The 19,303-nt window shown below is 36.1% G+C and overlaps 4 protein-coding genes across 4 annotated transcripts; 3 read left to right on the forward strand and 1 right to left on the reverse strand.

Annotated features, from left to right (window-relative positions):
* Window positions 1-3: 3 nt before the first annotated feature.
* LOC147280825 (putative aldo-keto reductase 1) lies at window positions 4-4,070 on the forward strand. Its single transcript, XM_086247019.1, has 7 exons — window positions 4-162; window positions 1,020-1,187; window positions 1,452-1,658; window positions 1,780-1,952; window positions 2,139-2,235; window positions 2,788-2,941; window positions 3,543-4,070. Exons 1-7 carry the CDS (start codon window positions 103-105, stop codon window positions 3,728-3,730), a joined length of 1,047 nt encoding a protein of 348 aa, XP_086103145.1. The 5' UTR covers window positions 4-102; the 3' UTR covers window positions 3,731-4,070.
* Window positions 4,071-5,169: 1,099 nt separating this feature from the next.
* On the forward strand, window positions 5,170-7,442 carry LOC147280826 (putative aldo-keto reductase 1). Its single transcript, XM_086247020.1, has 7 exons — window positions 5,170-5,328; window positions 5,528-5,695; window positions 5,788-5,991; window positions 6,114-6,286; window positions 6,459-6,555; window positions 6,822-6,975; window positions 7,103-7,442. The coding sequence occupies exons 1-7, from the start codon at window positions 5,269-5,271 to the stop codon at window positions 7,285-7,287; spliced, it is 1,041 nt and encodes a 346-aa protein (XP_086103146.1). The 5' UTR covers window positions 5,170-5,268; the 3' UTR covers window positions 7,288-7,442.
* On the reverse strand, window positions 7,411-10,688 carry LOC147280827 (acetyl transferase 1-like). The gene is made up of 2 exons (XM_086247018.1): window positions 10,186-10,688; window positions 7,411-8,499 (listed from the first exon to the last, which is right to left on the reverse strand). Exons 1-2 carry the CDS (start codon window positions 10,606-10,608, stop codon window positions 7,504-7,506), a joined length of 1,419 nt encoding a protein of 472 aa, XP_086103144.1. The 5' UTR covers window positions 10,609-10,688; the 3' UTR covers window positions 7,411-7,503.
* A 2,472-nt stretch (window positions 10,689-13,160) lies between these two features.
* Window positions 13,161-19,082, forward strand: PNG1 (peptide-N-glycanase 1). Its single transcript, XM_086247379.1, has 17 exons — window positions 13,161-13,310; window positions 13,391-13,444; window positions 13,559-13,720; window positions 13,809-13,907; window positions 14,197-14,283; window positions 14,626-14,708; window positions 15,065-15,178; window positions 15,272-15,326; window positions 15,409-15,495; window positions 15,707-15,762; window positions 15,866-15,925; window positions 16,053-16,140; window positions 16,467-17,231; window positions 17,315-17,375; window positions 17,987-18,089; window positions 18,469-18,603; window positions 18,681-19,082. The coding sequence occupies exons 1-17, from the start codon at window positions 13,233-13,235 to the stop codon at window positions 18,763-18,765; spliced, it is 2,172 nt and encodes a 723-aa protein (XP_086103505.1). The 5' UTR covers window positions 13,161-13,232; the 3' UTR covers window positions 18,766-19,082.
* The last annotated feature ends 221 nt before the right edge of the window (window positions 19,083-19,303 follow it).

Raw genomic sequence — 19,303 nt, forward strand, 5'->3', positions numbered from 1 at the left:
CCATTTAGTCCACAGCAGTGAAACTGGAAGGAACTTAAAAATCTTGGAAGAGAGAAAGAGAGAAAGAGAGAGAGAGAGAGAGATAGGTGAAACTTTGGAAGGATGGCTGAAGATAACAAAGTCCAAGTTCCAAGAGTTAAATTGGGCAATCAAGGACTTGAGGTATGTATCTCATACTTATTCTTTGAATACCCATTTCAATTTTTCTTCTGTTTTGTTATTGTTTGCAAGAAAACTACAGTTCCATTTGTGTTCAAATCACGTTTCTTGAAAAGCCTACTTACATAAAATGTTTACTTCTTCAGTGAAAACAATCCGCTTTGTTGAATAATATTATTTTTGTGATCAGAGTGTAATTTAGCTTCTTGATCTGGTAAAGTTGTAGAGTTGATCCTGTTGGGTCATTTCCAATAATATATAGGACTGGGTTTTTTTCAAAGAGGTTACTTTCTAAAGTATTTGCATGTTTGTTCAGTGTTGGCATAGTCAACATGGAAGAATAGATAGCATAGTGACATAGTCAGTGATGTCAGTGTGAGAGTATATATATAATCAGTGTCTGTGTATTACTTTGCCAGTTTGCCTATTCTCAACGGTTTGAATTCAAATTATTTAGAGAAAAGAAAAACAATATGTCTGAGGGGAAAGGAATACTGGTTCCAAGAGTTAAAATTGGTAGTCAGGGATTTGAGGTATTATCCGTTTTGGTTCCTAATGTTATTCAATTTTGGTCTTTTGTTCTTCAGATTGAATTTTGTCATTGCATATGTTTGCTTTTGCATTAGAACTGATCGCAATATTTCTATTTCTGCTAATTTTAAAATGATTGCATTATTTTCTTTTTGTTGAGTGAATAAGTTATTGCATTTATTTAACAAGTGCACAAAAGGATACAGTGTTGAACCAAGAAGTCTTGTATGGTTTCTTCCAATAAGGCACATAAGTGATATAAGAATGGTTAATAATTGATCTAACTGATGTTTAAATTCCATTAACTTGGAGAGTTTTGAGTTTTTCAGGTCTCAAAATTGGGGTTTGGATGCATGGGCCTATCTGGGGTCTACAACTCACCTGTTGCCGATGAGGATGGTATCTCGATAATAAAGGATGCCTTTGTTAAAGGAATCACTTTCTTCGACACAGCTGATGTATATGGACCTCATTTGAATGAAGTTCTTGTTGGGAAGGCATGTATTTGCACTTGCTACTTTATCAATTTACTTAACTACTCTAACTCTAGAAGTTAAAATATGTGTATTGCTTAATTGATGATATATATAATTTATATTGAAGCAGACTATTAGCTAAATGCATCTATGTCAATGTTGTATATATGTTTTTTTCCCTTAAGGAGCAGAAACATGCTGTTACCTTACATGTAATTGAGGACCTATCATTATGATATTTATTGTTATATTCTGTATTCAACTGCAACGTTCTATGTTTTCTAGGCCTTGAAGCAGTTGCCAAGAGAAAAAATTCAATTAGCCACAAAGTTTGGTATTGTTGGAAAAGTGGGACCTCCTGGTGTTACAGCTAATGGTACTCCTGAGTATGTTCGCTCATGCTGTGAGGCTAGCTTGAAGCGCCTTGATGTGGATTATATTGATCTGTATTACCAACATCGGGTGGACACTTCGGTTCCTATAGAGGAAACTGTATGTGTTTCTCTTCCTCATTCAACTGCAACACCACACGTCCATAATATCCCCTTGTAGAAGTAATGGGGATTTGGCTGGAAAAATTGATTAAGCTACTTTTGTTTTTCTTGGAGTTTAGATGGGTGAGCTGAAGAAACTGGTGGAAGAAGGAAAAATACAGTATATTGGGTTATCTGAAGCCAGCCCAGACACAATAAGAAGGGCACATGCAGTTCATCCCATCACAGCTGTACAAATGGAGTGGTCCCTTTGGACTCGTGACATTGAGGAGGAGATTATTCCACTTTGCAGGTATGTTCCAAAATTTAATCTGAGTTATACAAAATTGTTTCCCTTAATTGCTTTTATAGTTCCACAGTACTCGTTAAAAATTGATCGGGGGTTACTTAAACCCTTGTGCAATTGTTCTCAGACTGTGGCTATAACTTTAATATGTGTCAATTATTTAGTTGGATGATTTAATGTTATCACATACAGGGAGCTTGGCATTGGAGTAGTTCCATATAGTCCTCTTGGTCGTGGGTTTTTTGGTGGCAAAGCAGTTGTGGAAAGTGTGCCTGCAAATAGTTTTGTGGTAGATATTTCTTCATTATTTTTGTGCCCAGTTTGTTGTAAAAGTAAATGTTGCAATTCATTATTCTTTTAATGAATTTGCAGTAATCCTTGATTAATCATGTGCATCTCCTCAGTAGGATTTACATGAAATTACTTCATCACCCTTATATTAATTAATTATTATCTAGAAAAAGGATTTTAAGACGCAATACCATTGAAACAGATGGAGCCTTTGTCACTCTTTAAACTTGTCAGTCATTATGTTTCAGTTTGAAAATAGTTCATTCCCTAGATTAAGAACACACTTAAAGGAGAGGTAGCACTAATAGCATAGTTGTGAGAACCATACTGATTATTGACCTGTCCATTGTGAGTTTACGGTTTCTTCTGCAGTTGTTATTGTGTATTTCCTTATGCAGTTCAATTACAAAACCATACCAGTTTAGGGCCCTGTTCATTGTTTTCCTGGTTGAACTGGCTTTTACAACTATACTTTAGATAATGTTTTCTTTCTGTGTAAGAAGACTACTTTTTGTTGAGTAAATCATTTTTCTTTTTTCTGTTATGTAAGATGTCAAATCCTCGGTTCATAGGAGAGAACTTGGACAAGAACAAGAGCATTTACAACCGAATAGAAACACTGGCTAAAAAGCACCAATGCTCTGCCGCTCAACTAGCACTAGCATGGGTTCTCCGCCAGGGAGATGATGTTGTACCTATCCCGGGTGAGTCATCATTACATTTTTGTTTCTCTTGAACTTGAATTAATAGAAAATCTGCTGTGATGCATCTGCAACTCATTGTTTGCATGCAAATGAGTTTGTGCATGTCTTTGTGATGGACCTGATGGTTGATGGTAATGTAATTTTCCTCCAGTATCTTATGGAATATGTACTCTAAGTGTAGTTCTTTTCCCTTTTCATCTGATGATTATGTTCCTAGGGAAATAAAATCATGAAATCTCATACAGACATAATGATGAGAGAACGGAAGATCCAATTTGAGTTTTTAAAAATTGAATGCAACCTCTGATTGTTGTCAATTAGTGTCTATCCTCCCAGTAATATTTTATTTTTAAGATGTAATCAGAGACAGGATTTTGCTAATGCTCCTGAGTGATTTGGTTGCTCTGGTTTATTTGATTCTATATATAAGCAGCTCCAAGTTGGTGCACTAACATATTAAGATTAAGAACTAATATAACTTCATGGCCAAAAAAAAAAGAACTAATATAACTTAAAAGTTGTTGTTAGCTCCTCCAAGTTGGTGCACATATATTGCATCACTTGACTACATTGCTCATTTGCTTTGGATTTCCAACTGCAGGGACAACAAAGATTAAGAACCTGGATGCAAACATTGGCTCCTTGAGGGTGAAACTCAGGGAAGAGGACCTGAAAGAAATTTCTGATGCTGTACCACTCAACGAAGTAGCTGGTGATAGAAGCTTTGAATTGCTGGCCCATTTGCAATGGAAGTTTGCCAACACTCCTCCAAAAGATTCCAAGGTCTGAGCTGAAGACATGACCACTTTTCCATCTCTCTAGGACTTGGAAAGTATTGTATTTTGTGAAATTAAGGCGAATGAAACTTGTTGTAAGTTATGTGCTCTGATCACTCACAGACCCACACATGTACAAGGGTTGAGAGCACTGCTAGTCTGCTACCCCTTCACTATCTAAATAAATGTATTAGCAAGAAAAGTTTCTGTTGTAAAACATTATGAACATAAGTTTAGAATTTGCCTTGTGAATTGTGATCCGAAAAGAAGCAAACTGTTAATTGTAAATGGGTTTCTTTTTTTGTAAGGACGCATCCAAACCGTCCAATAAACGATTATGCTTCTTTTCCGCAGCCTATCCGTATAAGAGGACACAGATTCCAAGAGTTAAACTTGGAACCCAGGGATTGGAGGTAATAAATAATCCATTTAATAAAGTTTTTTTATGTTTTGGCCCGGCATTTAATAAAGTTTCTTTCATGAGTTTCTTTGACTTTTTTTTTTTTTTTTTTTTTCAGATTAGTTTATGTCATTGCACTTGCAGACTTGCTTGCTTCTTCATTAGTACTGCGTGCTCACAATGCGCTCAAAATTTTATAAATATTCACCTTTACAGGAAAAATCTAATGTTTTGCCCCTTTCAAGACTTTCTAGGTTCTCTTTCATTGGGGAAGGGTCTCTAAATGAAGAAAATATTAAAATCAGAATAGAATATACAGCACAGTGACATAATCAATGATGGAATGAAGAATGGATACTAGTGACATATTGACATAGTCAGTGATGTCAAGTGGCATAGTGACATAATCACTTACCAAGAAAAAAGCACAGACTAAATCTTCGATGATGTCTCAACGGAGCATCTTTAATATGAGGCGGGACTCACAATGACACAGTTAAAAAAAATTCCATGAGGCATGCCTCAGTGGAGCATCTCTAGCATGAGATGAGACCCATAATGATATAATAAGTTATATGAGTCAGTAAAAGTATATATATATATATATATATACAAGAATATTCTAAAATTAATTAGTTTGTAAGTTAATACAAAACTAATTATCATGTTAGGCCCACCGCACAATGTAATCTCAAAATCTAAACTGTCTGTTTTTAGGCCCTACTTCAAAGATCATTCTTGTAAAAAATCTCCAAAATCAGAAGTCATTTAGCTATTTGATTAAAATAACAACTATTTCTATGCTTTTATCGAAAATACTGATCGTCTATTTATTTGATATCAATTAAATGACTACGTGATTTTCGATTTAGTTAATTTTTTACAATGATGATCTTTGAAGTAGGACCTAAATAATTGATGGTTCGGATTATGAGATTAGTGATGTGGTGGACCCAAAAGTGTGGTTAGCTTCGTATTAACTTGCTAACTGGTTAGCTTTAGAGTACTCTTATACTTGGAATAGACTTGGAATTACTTTGCTATTTCTTGAATTCATGTAGCCTATTCTCAACAGTTCGAATCCCATTTACATTTGGGATTGATCCATAGGAGGAAGCAATCAAAAGAAATCAGTGAAACAGAAGAATTATATGGCTGAGGGGAAGGCAATACAGATTCCAAGAGTTAAACTTGGAACTCAAGGATTTGAGGTATAGCTCTGCATTTAGATTCTTAAAGTTTCTTTCAATTTCTCTTTCTTTTTTCTGTTCAGATTAATTTTTTCAATGCATATGCTTGTTTCTGCAATAGGACTGATCACAATGAGCACAAAATTCACTAATTTTCACCTTAAAACTAAATTTCTCCATTTATCTCAAAATTTCTAATATTTGCTTGCTCTTCGATCAGGTCTCAAAATTGGGGTTTGGATGCATGGGCCTGACATTTGTCAACTCTCCTAATGCTGAAGAGGATGGAATCTCCATAATAAAACATGCCTTCAGTAAAGGAATCACTTTCTTTGACACATCTGATATATATGGAACTGATCATGCCAATGAAATTCTTGTTGGGAAGGTATGTATGTGTATCTGATATCTCCACTTGTGAAGAAGTCATTTAGTGTATGTGTGAGTGAGTAACTGCAACATTTTATGAATGATTTATAGGCCCTGAAGCAGTTGCCAAGAGAACAAGTTCAATTAGCCACAAAGTTTGGAGTTGTAAGCTTGGGACCTCCTCGTTTCGTAGTGAAGGGTAGTCCTGAGTATGTCCGGTCATGCTGTGAGGCTAGCTTGAAGCGTCTTGGTGTGGACTACATTGATCTCTATTATCAGCATCGAGTGGACCAAACGGTGCCTATAGAGGAAACGGTATGTTATGTACTTATGTGCATGCATTGTCTTCCTCATTATAACATTAGAATTTATATTTGGAAAATAATTAAATGAATGTAAGCAAAGGATGTGTGACTAGAAACTTGTTTGGAAGTTAGATGGGTGAGCTGAAGAAACTGGTGGAAGAAGGAAAAATAAAGTACATTGGGTTATCTGAAGCGAGTCCGGACACAATAAGGAGGGCACATGCAGTTCATCCCATCACTGCTGTACAAATGGAGTGGTCCCTTTGGACTCGTGATCTTGAAGAAGAGATTATTCCACTTTGCAGGTATATAAATTGGGTTCAAAATCTAATCTAAGTACTGCTGGAAACTGCTTCCCAAAATTGCTTCCATAATTCCATTGTATTTGTTAAAAAAATTGATTTGGGGTTACTTAAATGCCTGTGCAATGTTGAAAAACTGTGGCTATAACTCTAATATGTTATCATATATATGCAGGGAGCGTGGCATTGGAATAGTTCCATATAGTCCTCTTGGTCGCGGTTTTTTTGCTGGCAAAGCAGTTGTCAAAAGTTTGGATTCTAGAGTTCTTGCGGTACACATTTCTTAATTATATTCTCTGTTCAATCTGGTTTACAAGTAAAGTTTGGATTCTTGCGTTCATGTGTGACATAGATTATGTTGTAGGAAGAGAAAAAATGAGGTTGGTGAGATAAGAATGGATAGGTTCAAAGTAGCTAGGAATGCATGGTTGTGAAGACAGAGCTCACTTATTCAAAACCAGAGCTAATCTAATCTCAAACTTAAAATAGATATAACATTTTGAAGATAATCTAATCTTTTCTCTGTCTTTGTGTTAAGGCCACACATCCTCGGATGACAGGAGAGAACTTGGAGAAGAACAAACAGTTTTACCATCGAATAGAAAGCCTTGCTAAAAAGCACCAATGCTCTCCTGCTCAGCTAGCACTGTCATGGTTTCTTCACCAAGGGGATGATGTAGTACCTGTCCCCGGTGAGTCGACTCATCATTGGATTTATATTTCACTTCTCCATCCTCAATTAAGAAAATTGCTTACTCTTTATTGCAGTTTACACACATTGCTCACAAATTACTTCATTTAATTTAAATTCCACTGCAGGGACAACAAAGATTATGAACCTGGATACAAACATTGGCTCCTTGAGTCTGAAACTTAAGGAGGAGGACTTGAAGGAAATGTCTGATGCTGTACCACTCAACGAAGTAGCTGGTGAGAGAACTCACAAATGGGCCAGTCACGTGCAATGGAAATTCGCCAACACTCCTCAAAAGGTCCCAAAGTAGTCTGAGCTTAAGGCATGGCCACGCACTTTTCCATCTCACTTGGACTTGGATGATATAAGTAGTACTTTGTGAAATTGAGGCAAATGATACTTGTTTATGATTTTTGATAAAGTGTTGGAGGTGTAACCAGTAATACGAAAGTAATGTTTATGGGATGATCGTTGTAGTATGCTGGTCTTACAATTGAAATAAATGAACTCAAAGTAGCTAGAAATCTTAATAAGTTTGTCTCCCACATAAAAGCATTGTTGGGTTTAGGCTCAAAATATCTTGTGCCTCACATAGCTGTGCCACTTCCTCCTCTGGCAATGTGACCAATACCATCCTTGCAAGCCCTCCTTCTGGTGATGGCGTCACCATGATCAACCCTTCACCTTCCACATTCCCCACATGGTATGACACATGAACAGGCTTCTTCTCCTTCTCAAATCTGCAAGCTGCATACATCAATGCCTCCTCATTCACGCCACTACTCCCCGGAACACCAATCATGTGCTCCATGCTCACACATGTCAATTCCGGGCCATACATCCGAAAGGGTGCCCCAAACTTGTCTCCCTCATCCCCCTTTTGTGATTCAAACCAATCTATTCCAGACCAAAACTCCTCCTCCTGATTCAGTACATGGCGGTGCACCAGTCCTGCAACGCGCCCTAACCCATTTGTGCCTTCTTTCTCTTCCACATCTGGTACATAAAGCATCGAAAAATGCAAGGCATTACCATAGTAACCATAAGAAAGCTCTGGAGCTTGCAATTGCAACAGCTGCTTCCTGAAATCAATACAAATTGAGAGGGAGTGTTTGGTGTCACATTTTGGGGGCTTCAAGCGCGCAATGTGTGTCCAAAAGAGTGAAGCAAGCAAATCAAATGGGGTGGCATCAGGGCATGTTTCATGGACTTGTGAGAGGCGTTGCTTGATCATTGCACTGGAGAATTTGAAAGTGGCTGTGCCCATTTTCTTTGAAGGGGTACTCTGTGCCATGGACTTGTCAGCATAATAGGCAGCAACTGACTTTTTATTGATTATGTTTTGAACATTGGGTCGGCAGGGGACTGCCGCCGACCCATCGAACAAAGGCGGGTGTGTGATGGGTTCCCGGCGGTGAGTCTCAGCCCATGACTTGAGGAGCAAGGTTGCACAAGTTGGGTCTGCATGCATGTGAGTGCAACTTAGCCCAATGGCTACCCCTCCTCCTTCAAATTCATTTACCTGCAACCATTGTAAGTTTGTAATTTCATTGTTGTAATTGTTAAATTTTTTCATAAAATCAATCATCTGATGTTTCAATCTTAATTATATATTATAATTTTTTTTTTTTAAAAGCATATAATTAATGCATGCAATAACTTTTTTTTTTACTGAGTTTGACTTCGTTACAAGAAAATATAGAGATGCCGTGGCTCGGTTGCCTTTGCAATAATGCATGTGTGAACAGCGCGGTGGTCCTCCGACTTCATAGTTCATATTATGCCTATTCTGACAAAAAAAAAACAGATATATGCCTATTCGAGGAGCATGGTACTAATTTAGTAATTTGGACCTTTTCCACGTCAATGTCCTCATCAATTCGGACTTCCCACTCATTTTTAGTGGGCATTTTTGGTTTTTGTCACTTTTATGTTAGCAAATAAAATCTGAACACATGAAAGAGAATGTCCATGAAGAAAGTGGAAAAGAGAAGGTATATAGCACTTTTTTTCTTTTTGGGCTAATTATAAAATACACTCTCAAGTTTGCCTCCATTTTCAATTCTTCCATAAGATTCTAATTTTTTCAATGTGCTACATGTAATTTTCAATGTAACTCTTCATTAGACTTTGGTAAGGCAATTGGTGGTGGTGGGTGGAGTTCAAGAGCCTTGCTGGAGCCGTTGTCGATAGATTGGGCGGTTCCATTCATATAAGGTGGGTGGATGGGATGTGAAGAGGGGCTCTTGAGGGGGTGTGGGTGGGTGGAGAAGAATAAGGGAGAGGAGGAGGGGATTGAGTGCAAGGGTGGTGTGGTGTGGGTGTCTGCAGTGGGAAATTTTTGGGTATTTTAGTTTCCTTAGTTTTTTTTATTTTATTTTCTTTTTACATTTTTAAAAGATCACATTTCTCAAAAACGGGTTATTGTATATTGTCCACATAGTGTTAATTGGGTTTCCACATTAAAAAAAAAAAAAAAAAAGTCTCATGCATGCTATGTCATTACTTAATGCTTGACCAAACGGTTAATCTAACGAAAGTTTGGCAATGAGTGACATTCACTTAAATTGAAAAATATATATACTCCATTGAAAAAACTCAAATTTTATAGGGGGATTGAAAATTACAACAAACTTGGAAGGAATACTTTGCAATTAATCTTTTTATTTTCATTGAAAAAAAATGAAGATTCAAATTTGAGACCTCTCAATATTATAAAAATAAGTACCACTAAATTAATAACTAATTACTTACCTAAATCCTACTTCCTCTTTAAACAACAATTAACGAATGAAGCATCCATCTTTCAGGGCAAACATTTGGGTACTCACGTTGTATGATTTGAGCATGGGAATTATTTAAGAGTTGTATTTACGATACGGAAACGCGACGATTCTCAATTGTACATACATGCGAGATCCACAATAAACCCACATATATTTGTAGTGAGATTCATCCATGCCGACGTGGATGACTATCGATCCCCAACATTTTTTATTATTATTTAAACAGCTTAAAAATGATATGGCTAAAAAAAAAAAAAAAAAAACAGCTTAACAATGATACTAAATTATCATTAAAAAAACAATGATATATACTCAGCATTGCAAAAATTCTGAATTGTTTCTTATGCAAATAATTTCTACATGGATTGGAAAAATTGGAATCATATTAAAAGAGAGAGAGAGAGAGGATGGTACACTGGTACCTGGATCCTATAGGGCGACCATGTAGTGTGATCATCAGGCATATCATACCATCTGGTCAAAAGCCTCTCCTCGGACCAATCAGCAGATCTGAGCCACTCATCAAGCGTGGTCCCCACCCGGGCCAATATGACCCGAACACCCGCGTCATTACACTTAACTTCCCAATTTCCCTCTTGTGTTCGGGCGATCCGACCCGTAACCGGCGGGTAAAGTGAGAGGGCCTCCGAGAGGGAGACCCGCAATGGGTCCAGGTCGAAACACTCGAACAACCTCTCCTTGTAGTAGAAGACTATGTGGACGCTGTGGAGGGCCATTGCATGGTCCAATGCAGTAAACGGGTGGGTCGTACCCGGATTCACTGGCCTGCTGGATACTGCCGTTAGTGTTGAATGGACTACCACCCGGCTCTTCTGGGTCGACATTCTCTCAGACTCTGTGAGAGAGAGAGAGAGAGAGAGAGATGTATGTTGAAGGATTATAGTAAATCACTAAATCCTATACCTTTATAATCAAGTGTATGCATCTGTATCTGTGCTTGCATATGTATCTCCATATATATGGAGAAAAAGAGACATTTTTGGGACTGGTGCAGCACAATTGGACATTAAAGAGAGGAGTAAGTTAGTTGAGTTCATTAATGGGTGGGCTGCTCTTTTTATGTACAAACTTCGAAAAAATATTTATATACACACTAAAAAGTCTGAAATAAATTGAGTTGATATAAAATTAAAGACCATAAACTAAGTTAACTAACTACTGGTCTACTGTGTGATATTTTTTTCACAAGAGTGATGAAAATATTTTAAATTCAAATCTTTCTTTTCAATTACACTTTTGATGTTACTACTATTAATTGGGATAATATACCACATTTTGGTATTATCGTATTATCTTGTGTAACATTTCCTTGATAAAAGTAAGACATATTTGTATCAACGAGTTATATCTCTATTAAAAAAATAATACATAAAATGATACTAAAATGTGGTACACTTAATATTAATATATTAATTGTGATAATAACTTTAACTTTAACCGGAGTTGTAGCGCCTTATTATTTTTTCTATTTCTTTCTTTTAAGAACAAAAGAAAAATATTAATTGTGAACAATTTCTCACTAGATCTTCAATAAAGTGCAATACCGTAATTTTTTACTTTAACTAGGGATGACAAATAGAAAGAACGAATAAAGTTCCAGGCGATTGTCTTTTTTTTTTTTTTTGTGTTGATAAAATTTTTCTTTGCATCATTAAGTAGTTGGATATATATGGTTATCAAGCCATTAAGTACTACATCTTCTCTTCTCTTCTGACGATCATAGTGTCAAACTGTCAACCCATATATACAACCCATGACATTAACCAAAAATAAAAAAGAAACCCCCACTGGTACCAACAAAAAGAAAATAAACAAATTAAATTAATGACATACTACTATACTACAAATAAAAAAAGGTGGGATCGAGAGTAGAAGCAGAATAAGACTTTTCTCTATTCTGCTTAGCAACATCCTTTTCAATTTCATTTCATGTCTAGACTTTTTTTGATCTGGTCACACTACTCTTCAATTTCATAATTAATTTCTTGTCCCACGTCCGTGACTCATTTGTACCACTCTACAGTCTCTACTCTATCTTTCTCATCTTGTCATCATCTTTATCATTATTTCAATTTCAACTATTTTGCGACCGATATCTCTCAGCTACTAACTAGTTTTCATTATAAATGCATCTGTTATTTAGTACATTTATTTTAAATTAATTTTATATTTTTCGGTCACTTCTATTAATATTGAGAAATTTCATATAAACATGTGAATTATCTGAGTATATATGAGCATTTAATCAACATCGTTGCACTTAATTCAACATATTAGGGCTGTTTGGAAACATTTTATTTTATTTTATTTTTAAATCAAATACCTATAAATAAAAAATATATAAGAGGATAATGAGTAAGAGTGATTGCAAAATGTAAGGGGAAAAAAGAAAACTTATATGAAGTGAATCAAGTGATGCATAAAAAAGTACGAAAAAACTAGAAACAATTTCAATAATTTATTTTTTGATTGTCCAAATTTGTATTTCATGCATTCTTCTTCATTTGATCTTCACATTTCTCATATCTTGTATTTCCCCCTCGTTCTCTCCATTTATCTATTTCTTTAACCAGAGTAATGAAAATGAAAATGTTACCGAATGGGCCCATTAGAAATCCAACAGTTCTTTTTTTTTTTTTTGGCCCATTAGAAATCCAACAGTTCAAACACGAATATTTAGATTATATTCACTTTTTTCGTGGAAATAATATTTATCATTCATCTTAAATTCTTAATATTCATTTTATGCATCATTGTTGTTTTTGTTTTTTAAATGTTAACTTTATTATGTGTGTTGTTTTCCTTTTTGTGAGAAATTGGGACCCAAAAGGCCCAAGCAGACAACTCTAACTCTACTAACACTAATCAAACTCTACCAAAATGGGCCTAACATGGGAAGGGGAGGCAAACAAAACAAAGCCCATTACCATGGACAAACCGATATGAATTATTTTTTAAATCAGAATTCTATTAATTATTTTTTTATTAACCAACAGTGTTATATATGAAAGTTTAACTCAATACCTCATTTCGATAAATGAAAAATTGAATATTATTCACTATACCAAATTGTGTAATAGTCAATCTACATATTCTTATGACACATTTCATTATTTGTCTCCATGATTTTTTTTTTCTTTTACATTTTCACTCATGTTCGTGTCTTTGATATTTTGATCGATGATCCAGCATTGCATATACTGATATACGTACTTTAGTAAATAATAATAATAATAATAATAATAAAATAAAAGCTTGGCATATACCATAAACGAGTGTCGGTAATGCATAGTTATAATAGAAACGACACGTCGGTTTTGCTTTTTGTGGAAGAAACTACAAGGAGAAGGAACATAACAAATGGTGAGTGGGAAGTTTGAGTCTGAGACAAACAAATTCATCCACTTTTGGCTTCTGCAGAGTTGAGACTCAGAGTCACGCAACAGAAATGGTGGCTCGGAGCTTTCAGGTTCTCCACAATGACTCCAGCTTCCACGTTGACTACGACACCGACGATGGCCTCGAAGTCTCTTTCTCTCTCTCTCTCTCTCATTTTCTTCTTTAAAACTCTCTTAATTTCTCTCTCTAACATGCAATTCATTGCAGGTTTTCAAATTCCAGCTCTTCTCCCTCACATCTATCTCCCCTGACGAGCAAAAGGTTCGTCTCTCTCTCTCTCTCTCTCTCTCTCTCTCTCTCTCTCTCTTTCTGTGTAATTGTACGTTTTTTTTTAGCTCAATTTAATTAAACTGAATTATTTTTCTTATTGAAAAGATTTTAGTAGTCGATGACGATCGTGTCGTTTCGGATGATACCGACCTCGGTGCCATCTCTGAGAAGCTCCGTTTGGTTTCGATCAATGAAGTGCATCAAGAATCAACAGCCGGAAACGACGAATTGCTCAAATCCGACGAGGAATTGGCCAGAATGTTGCAGGTTTCGTTACAAGTCTTTTGCTTTTGAACCTTTTTCAGGGAAGACTTTGTTTAATTTTAACTTGGATTTTTTCTTAAAAAACTATTAGGCAGAGGAGGAGGCGCTTTTGTTTCAGCAGTACGTTGCTCAAGAAGATAATGGACAATTTGAGGGAAGAGTACGGCCTTATGTCAGTCAAGTTCTAATGGTAATGTTCTTTCTTTTTACCTGATTTGTTTGGCTACCGGGAAAATGTAGGAAAACAGTGCAAACTGAAGATTTGGATTTCAGAAGTTTATATTTATTCAGACACGAAATTGAAAACAACTTAGCTTTTGACTCATTTTAATAGAAAATAACGAAGAAAAAACGCATAGAATAATTAGTATTTTTGTATTTCTCAAATTTTCTTAGCAATTTGACAAATTGCACGACATTTGTTTAACCATTTTTACAGACTGATGTTTTTATTGGTGTTTGGCCTGTTGTTGGTTTAGTATGAGGATGTGTTACGCCAGGAGGCTGCTCGGAAAACAGTCCCTGTAGAAGAGCTCGAGGAGAAGGCATTGGTCAGTTTGGCCAAGGTGAGAGTACCAGTCACTTGTTTTAGGAAATAATGTCGAAGAGTGAATTTCATTGTTTTATTTATGTACATGTGTACATATATTACATAAATGTTTTCTTGCCCAACTGAATTTAGATCGTTCATTAGATTGACTCTTTACTGAATGTAGTCTACGATTTAAATATTCTGAAACTGAAGCTTGTATTGATTTTGAATTTGTGATCTTATTATAATTGTATTATTAATGAGGACTAAAACAAATGCTTTCTTTTTAATTTTAAACTGGTAGCTAGTGATATAATAATGATTGAACTCTGCAATGTTGTCTTGGTAATAAGCAAATCTGACAAACATGTTTTAGGAGGGGAACTTAACTCCATCAAAAGATGAACAAGATCATGCTTTCCTGCTGCAGCTGCTTTTCTGGTTCAAACAATCCTTCAGGTGTTTTTTCTGTTACTTTGCTGTTTTCTACTATTGGGCCTCCGAACTATAATAATCAAAATATTGAGTGAATAAATAGTACAGACCACAAATAAAGTACAGCTTTCAATTTAGCAATCGCATATTACCATATGTAGTCAATAATATCAATCTATTTTAAGTAGAGATAACAAACAATGCCGGGATGAGCAGGATTGTTTATTTAGGCCAGTTGGACTTGCTTTCAAGGTGGCTCAGTTTGGCCCAACTTTCACCCCTGCTCTATATGTTGCAGTACCTTATCATTTTCTTTCATCACAAATTGCTGACAGCTGAATATCGCTTATGTGTGTTCTGTTGCTGTTTTAATATTGCAGGTGGGTTGATTCACCTCCCTGTGATGGTTGCGGCAATAAAACCATAAATCATGGCATGGGTGTTGCACTTCCTCAAGAAATTCTTTATGGAGCTTCTAGAGTTGAGATATATCGGTATGCTATAGAATATACATATGGCCCCTCACCCTTCATTTGAGTTTTCCCCTGCTAGTTTTGCACTCTTTGCTTACTCTTTAACAACCCCAGATGCAATTCTTGCCCAAGAATGACTCGTTTCCCACGCTACAATGATCCATTAAAGGTATTTATGCTTCTTGACCTCATTAAGAAGCTTAATTGATATTTCATGTCTCCATCATTTTACTTTTTCCCTCCAAATGCAGCTTGTGGAAACAAGAAGGGGGCGTTGTGGGGAATGGGCGAATTGCTTTACGCATTATTGCCGAGCTTTTGGTTATGAATCCCGCCTGGTTAGTCATTTTCATTTCTAATTTTCGTGCCACCTAACTTTCTTAAAATTCACTAATAGTAATAGACATGCTTAAAACAATAAAAATGTATTTAATCTGTCTTGTACTACATTTAATGTGGAATTATTATCCTATCTAATTACTCATTATGGGGCCCTAAAACGGCCAATGATAGAGTTCTATTAACTAAATGTGTTTTTTTTGGGGTCAGATCTGGGATTTCACAGATCATGTTTGGACAGAGTGCTTCTCACAACCTTTAGGAAGGTAACTTTCATTTACAAACTACTGCTTTCTCATTATTTCTGCAGGAGATTTCAAAAGCCAATAACCTATGGTTATTATCTTTTTTCACACCTTTGTTGTTCAGATGGATGCATCTTGATCCCTGTGAAGGAGTGTATGACAAACCACTGTTATATGAAAGCGGGTACCTTAAGTTTTTCTAGTTTAATAATTTTTCTAGAATAGTCTGTTCATCCAGTTTTTTGATACTAGATGAATTATTTTACCTTGATGTATTCATAGTAAAATATAACTTCTTGCGTTTCTTGAAGGTGGAATAAGAAATTAAATTATGTCATTGCCATCGCAAAAGATGGGGTTTGTGATGTTACTAAACGCTATACGAGGAAGTGGCATGAGGTATCATAACAGTGGGGCTTTACTTTATTGAATAGCCTACATTTCTCATAAAGAGAACTTCTCATGAAGATTTTAGAAAAAGGAAAATGCTTGGGTACTCAAGTTTGAGTACCAACCTTGTACTCATCACCAATCAAATGAGCTCATGATAGGGTCCACCATCATCTCTTTATGGTGGACCCCATCATGGGCTCATTTGATTTGTGATGAGTACAAGGTTGGTACTCAAACTTGAGTATCCAAGCATTGTCCTTAGAAAAATAATCTTCAGTACACATACCATTAAGTTGTGTCATTGATAAGGAAGAGAACTTTTACTTTTGCAGGTTCTTTCTCGACGTAACATCATTGGAGAGCCTGCACTGTCAGTCGTGCTTGCTAATATAACAAAAGATTGTCGAAAAGGCTTTACTTCCCAAGTGCTTTCTGTACTTGAAGACCGTGATGAGAAGGAAAGACAAGAACTCGAGAGAAACATACATTCTACAGACAATAATGCCTCAACCTCATTACCTGGGAGACGAAGTGGGGACAAGGAATGGCGCAAGTCAAGATTAGAATATGGTTCTGATGAAAGTTGCTCCTTGAGTGGTTCGTCTTGTCCAGTTCGTGCATGCGTAGACGAGCATGTGACAGAAATTTACAATGCATTTCTTCCGATTATTTCACAGTTTGTTCATGAAGAACTTTCCAAGTCAAGGGCTGTTGAGGTACTTGAGACTCTTAAAGGAGTTCTCATGGATCTTAAGAAATCCCATTTTAAAACAAGGAGGGCCTCAATAGGTTCGGCTTCAAATAACAGCCAATCTCTTGTTCGTCAGTTGCTGCCCTCTTTCACTGAGTTACTTAATGCTGTTTCGATGATTGCTAAGGCAGATGCTGATGGGAGGGTTGACATTTCTTTGGCTGGAAATGCTGTTAAAACCTCTTTGGCACTTCCTGTTGCATTGGATGCTTTGGATGAAACAATCCATAATTTTAACAATTGTGATAAATTTGTTAAAGGTTCTCTTTGTTTGCCACTTCTTAAGTTAAACAGAATGCATTCTGGTACAGTCCTTGCAAGTGGTGAAGAAATTCCTTTTGGAATTGTGAGTGTTATTTGGTCTGTGTAGTGATATTTTTTACCATTTCATTTAAAATGTTTCTCCATAATCTCCTTGAAAAATTTCAGGCCACATCAGCATTTGACGGGACTCGCGTGTCCAAGTGGGAAGAACCAAATGGCGCACGAGGTAACTAAAAATTTTTCTCTTTTTTTTCATTATTATGACCCAAACATAAGCTAACCTGCAAAGCATCAAGTATAATGATCTTGTAAAAATGTCACATAGGATTTGTGGATTAATGTTTAATGATTAAGTTTTGTTTCTTCACCTACTTCTCAAGTTACCATATATGGCATTTTGTTCCGTCATATTCTAGACATAAATAGTATGGAAAGTTATGTAGTTTCAATGATTTCATCATTTCAATTGGGGGTTGCCACACAAATTCTTCATTAGTTTTGGTATCACACAGGATCAGTTGCGAAACTGAGTCCCATTCAAAAGTACAAATGTTCATGGACTCCTACCCTTTGTATTATTATACTTGGGTTTAAGAATATAACTTTATGTGCAAGAAAAGAAGAAAAATAGTTGGGGTTAAATGAGATGGTGTAATAGCATATGATCTTTATTTCTCCATGCCCCTACGTCCCAGGCCTCAATATGTGGAGGTAGATATACATCTACATACATGCATGCGTACATACTTAACACACATATGTATGTGTAGAGTAATACTAGATTATCTGAATATGTAACAAGCTCACAGTGTGAAGTTTCTTTTTATGGCCTTTTAGGTTGTTGGATCACGTATAAATTATCGGACAACCAGATGCACGAGCTTGTGGCATATGAGTTAATGTCAGCCAATGATGCACCAGAAAGGGATCCAATGGATTGGTACGTTTTATATAGTACATTTATGATTCAGGCACAAGATCTTTGTGGCATCTTTCAAGGAGTTTTAGCTCCTTGTTCATGCAATTTTTCAATGATAATGGAAATGAACTTATAGTTGAGGAAACTAAAAAATTTCTCATTTTTATAAGCTCAACAATTGGATGCCAGAAGAATTTTTTTAATGTATATTAAATGACTATTATGAAGTTAATGAAAGCAGAAGTTAGAAATGAAAATGGTGTTCTGGATATAGTAATTGGCTTTCGTCTCTGCGCATGCTTTATTCCTTTCTGATGTACCTTGAGGTACAATTATACTGAAATAACGATATTCAGCCATTCTGTGCATCAAATATCTTGCTAAGCATCCAATATTTCAGGGTTGTTGAGGGAAGCAATGATGGGGGATCAAGCTGGCATCTATTGGATAAACAAACTTCTCAAAAATTTGACAGTCGTTTCCAGCGTAGAACATTTAAGATTTCGTCTCAAGGTTTTGCATCAAATGCTTTCAGGTAAAATGTACCCTGAAATCTGTTCGAACATGTGTTAATATTCTGGCTCTTCTTTAACTTAAAGTTATGTATGGCAGGTTTAGATTTTTGGCAGTTCTAGATGTTCAATCAAATTCGCGGTTGCAATTAGGCAGCATTGACCTCTATTCTAGAAGCAGTTGACAATTAGACTGGAATTATGAGCCAAAAAGGAGTGTTTGCTCCCTTTATCTCATCTAATTGGTTTTAGTGCACTGCTGTTATTGTTGTTGACTGATGAAGTTCTTATCCTCAGTTTTATTGTATTCCGTCTGGCCGTATATGTTGCTCTCTTAAGCTCTTTAGGGGGACCGCCCATGCGATCTGGAGTCTGTAACGTTGTCATTTCTTCAAAGTCTAATGAAGTTCTTTACTCTTTAAATTATTGAGCTCGCGGAATACTAAGATAGTCTCAGCTTATTGTCCTTTAATACTGGCTTAAGAAATAGGTTTTTTATTTATCAATGGTTGCCTTCAGTTTAGTTCAGCCCTCTGTATTATTGCAGGTGGTACCTGCTTCCAGAAATGTCTTTACTGGGTGACCCATTTCAGCTAATTGACAAAGAGAATTTGGTGCTGTCCTTAATTTTCACAGCGGGTTGAAACACGTAGACTCCCAAAATGGACGGATTTTTCAGAAATACAAAGAGACTACTTAACATCAGATTCTTAAAGGCAACCC

Source organism: Dryas octopetala, chromosome 6 (assembly GCF_963921425.1).
Source record: "Dryas octopetala chromosome 6, drDryOcto1.1, whole genome shotgun sequence".
Lineage (NCBI taxonomy): Eukaryota > Viridiplantae > Streptophyta > Magnoliopsida > Rosales > Rosaceae > Dryas > Dryas octopetala.

Excerpts from the sequence above, each read along its gene's own strand:
- LOC147280825 (XM_086247019.1), top strand. The coding sequence starts at position 103 with ATGGCTGAAGATAACAAAGTCCAAGTTCCAAGAGTTAAATTGGGCAAT. Across the intron at positions 1,953-2,138 it reads GAGATTATTCCACTTTGCAG|GGAGCTTGGCATTGGAGTAG; the intron begins GTATGTTCCAAA and ends TATCACATACAG. Across the intron at positions 2,942-3,542 it reads TGATGTTGTACCTATCCCGG|GGACAACAAAGATTAAGAAC; the intron begins GTGAGTCATCAT and ends TTCCAACTGCAG.
- LOC147280826 (XM_086247020.1), top strand. The coding sequence starts at position 5,269 with ATGGCTGAGGGGAAGGCAATACAGATTCCAAGAGTTAAACTTGGAACT. Across the intron at positions 5,696-5,787 it reads ATGAAATTCTTGTTGGGAAG|GCCCTGAAGCAGTTGCCAAG; the intron begins GTATGTATGTGT and ends AATGATTTATAG. Across the intron at positions 5,992-6,113 it reads CGGTGCCTATAGAGGAAACG|ATGGGTGAGCTGAAGAAACT; the intron begins GTATGTTATGTA and ends TTTGGAAGTTAG.
- LOC147280827 (XM_086247018.1), bottom strand. The coding sequence starts at position 10,608 with ATGTCGACCCAGAAGAGCCGGGTGGTAGTCCATTCAACACTAACGGCA. Across the intron at positions 8,500-10,185 it reads GGTCGCCCTATAGGATCCAG|GTAAATGAATTTGAAGGAGG; the intron begins GTACCAGTGTAC and ends CAATGGTTGCAG.
- PNG1 (XM_086247379.1), top strand. The coding sequence starts at position 13,233 with ATGGTGGCTCGGAGCTTTCAGGTTCTCCACAATGACTCCAGCTTCCAC. Across the intron at positions 13,908-14,196 it reads ATGTCAGTCAAGTTCTAATG|TATGAGGATGTGTTACGCCA; the intron begins GTAATGTTCTTT and ends TTGTTGGTTTAG. Across the intron at positions 18,090-18,468 it reads GAAAGGGATCCAATGGATTG|GGTTGTTGAGGGAAGCAATG; the intron begins GTACGTTTTATA and ends CCAATATTTCAG.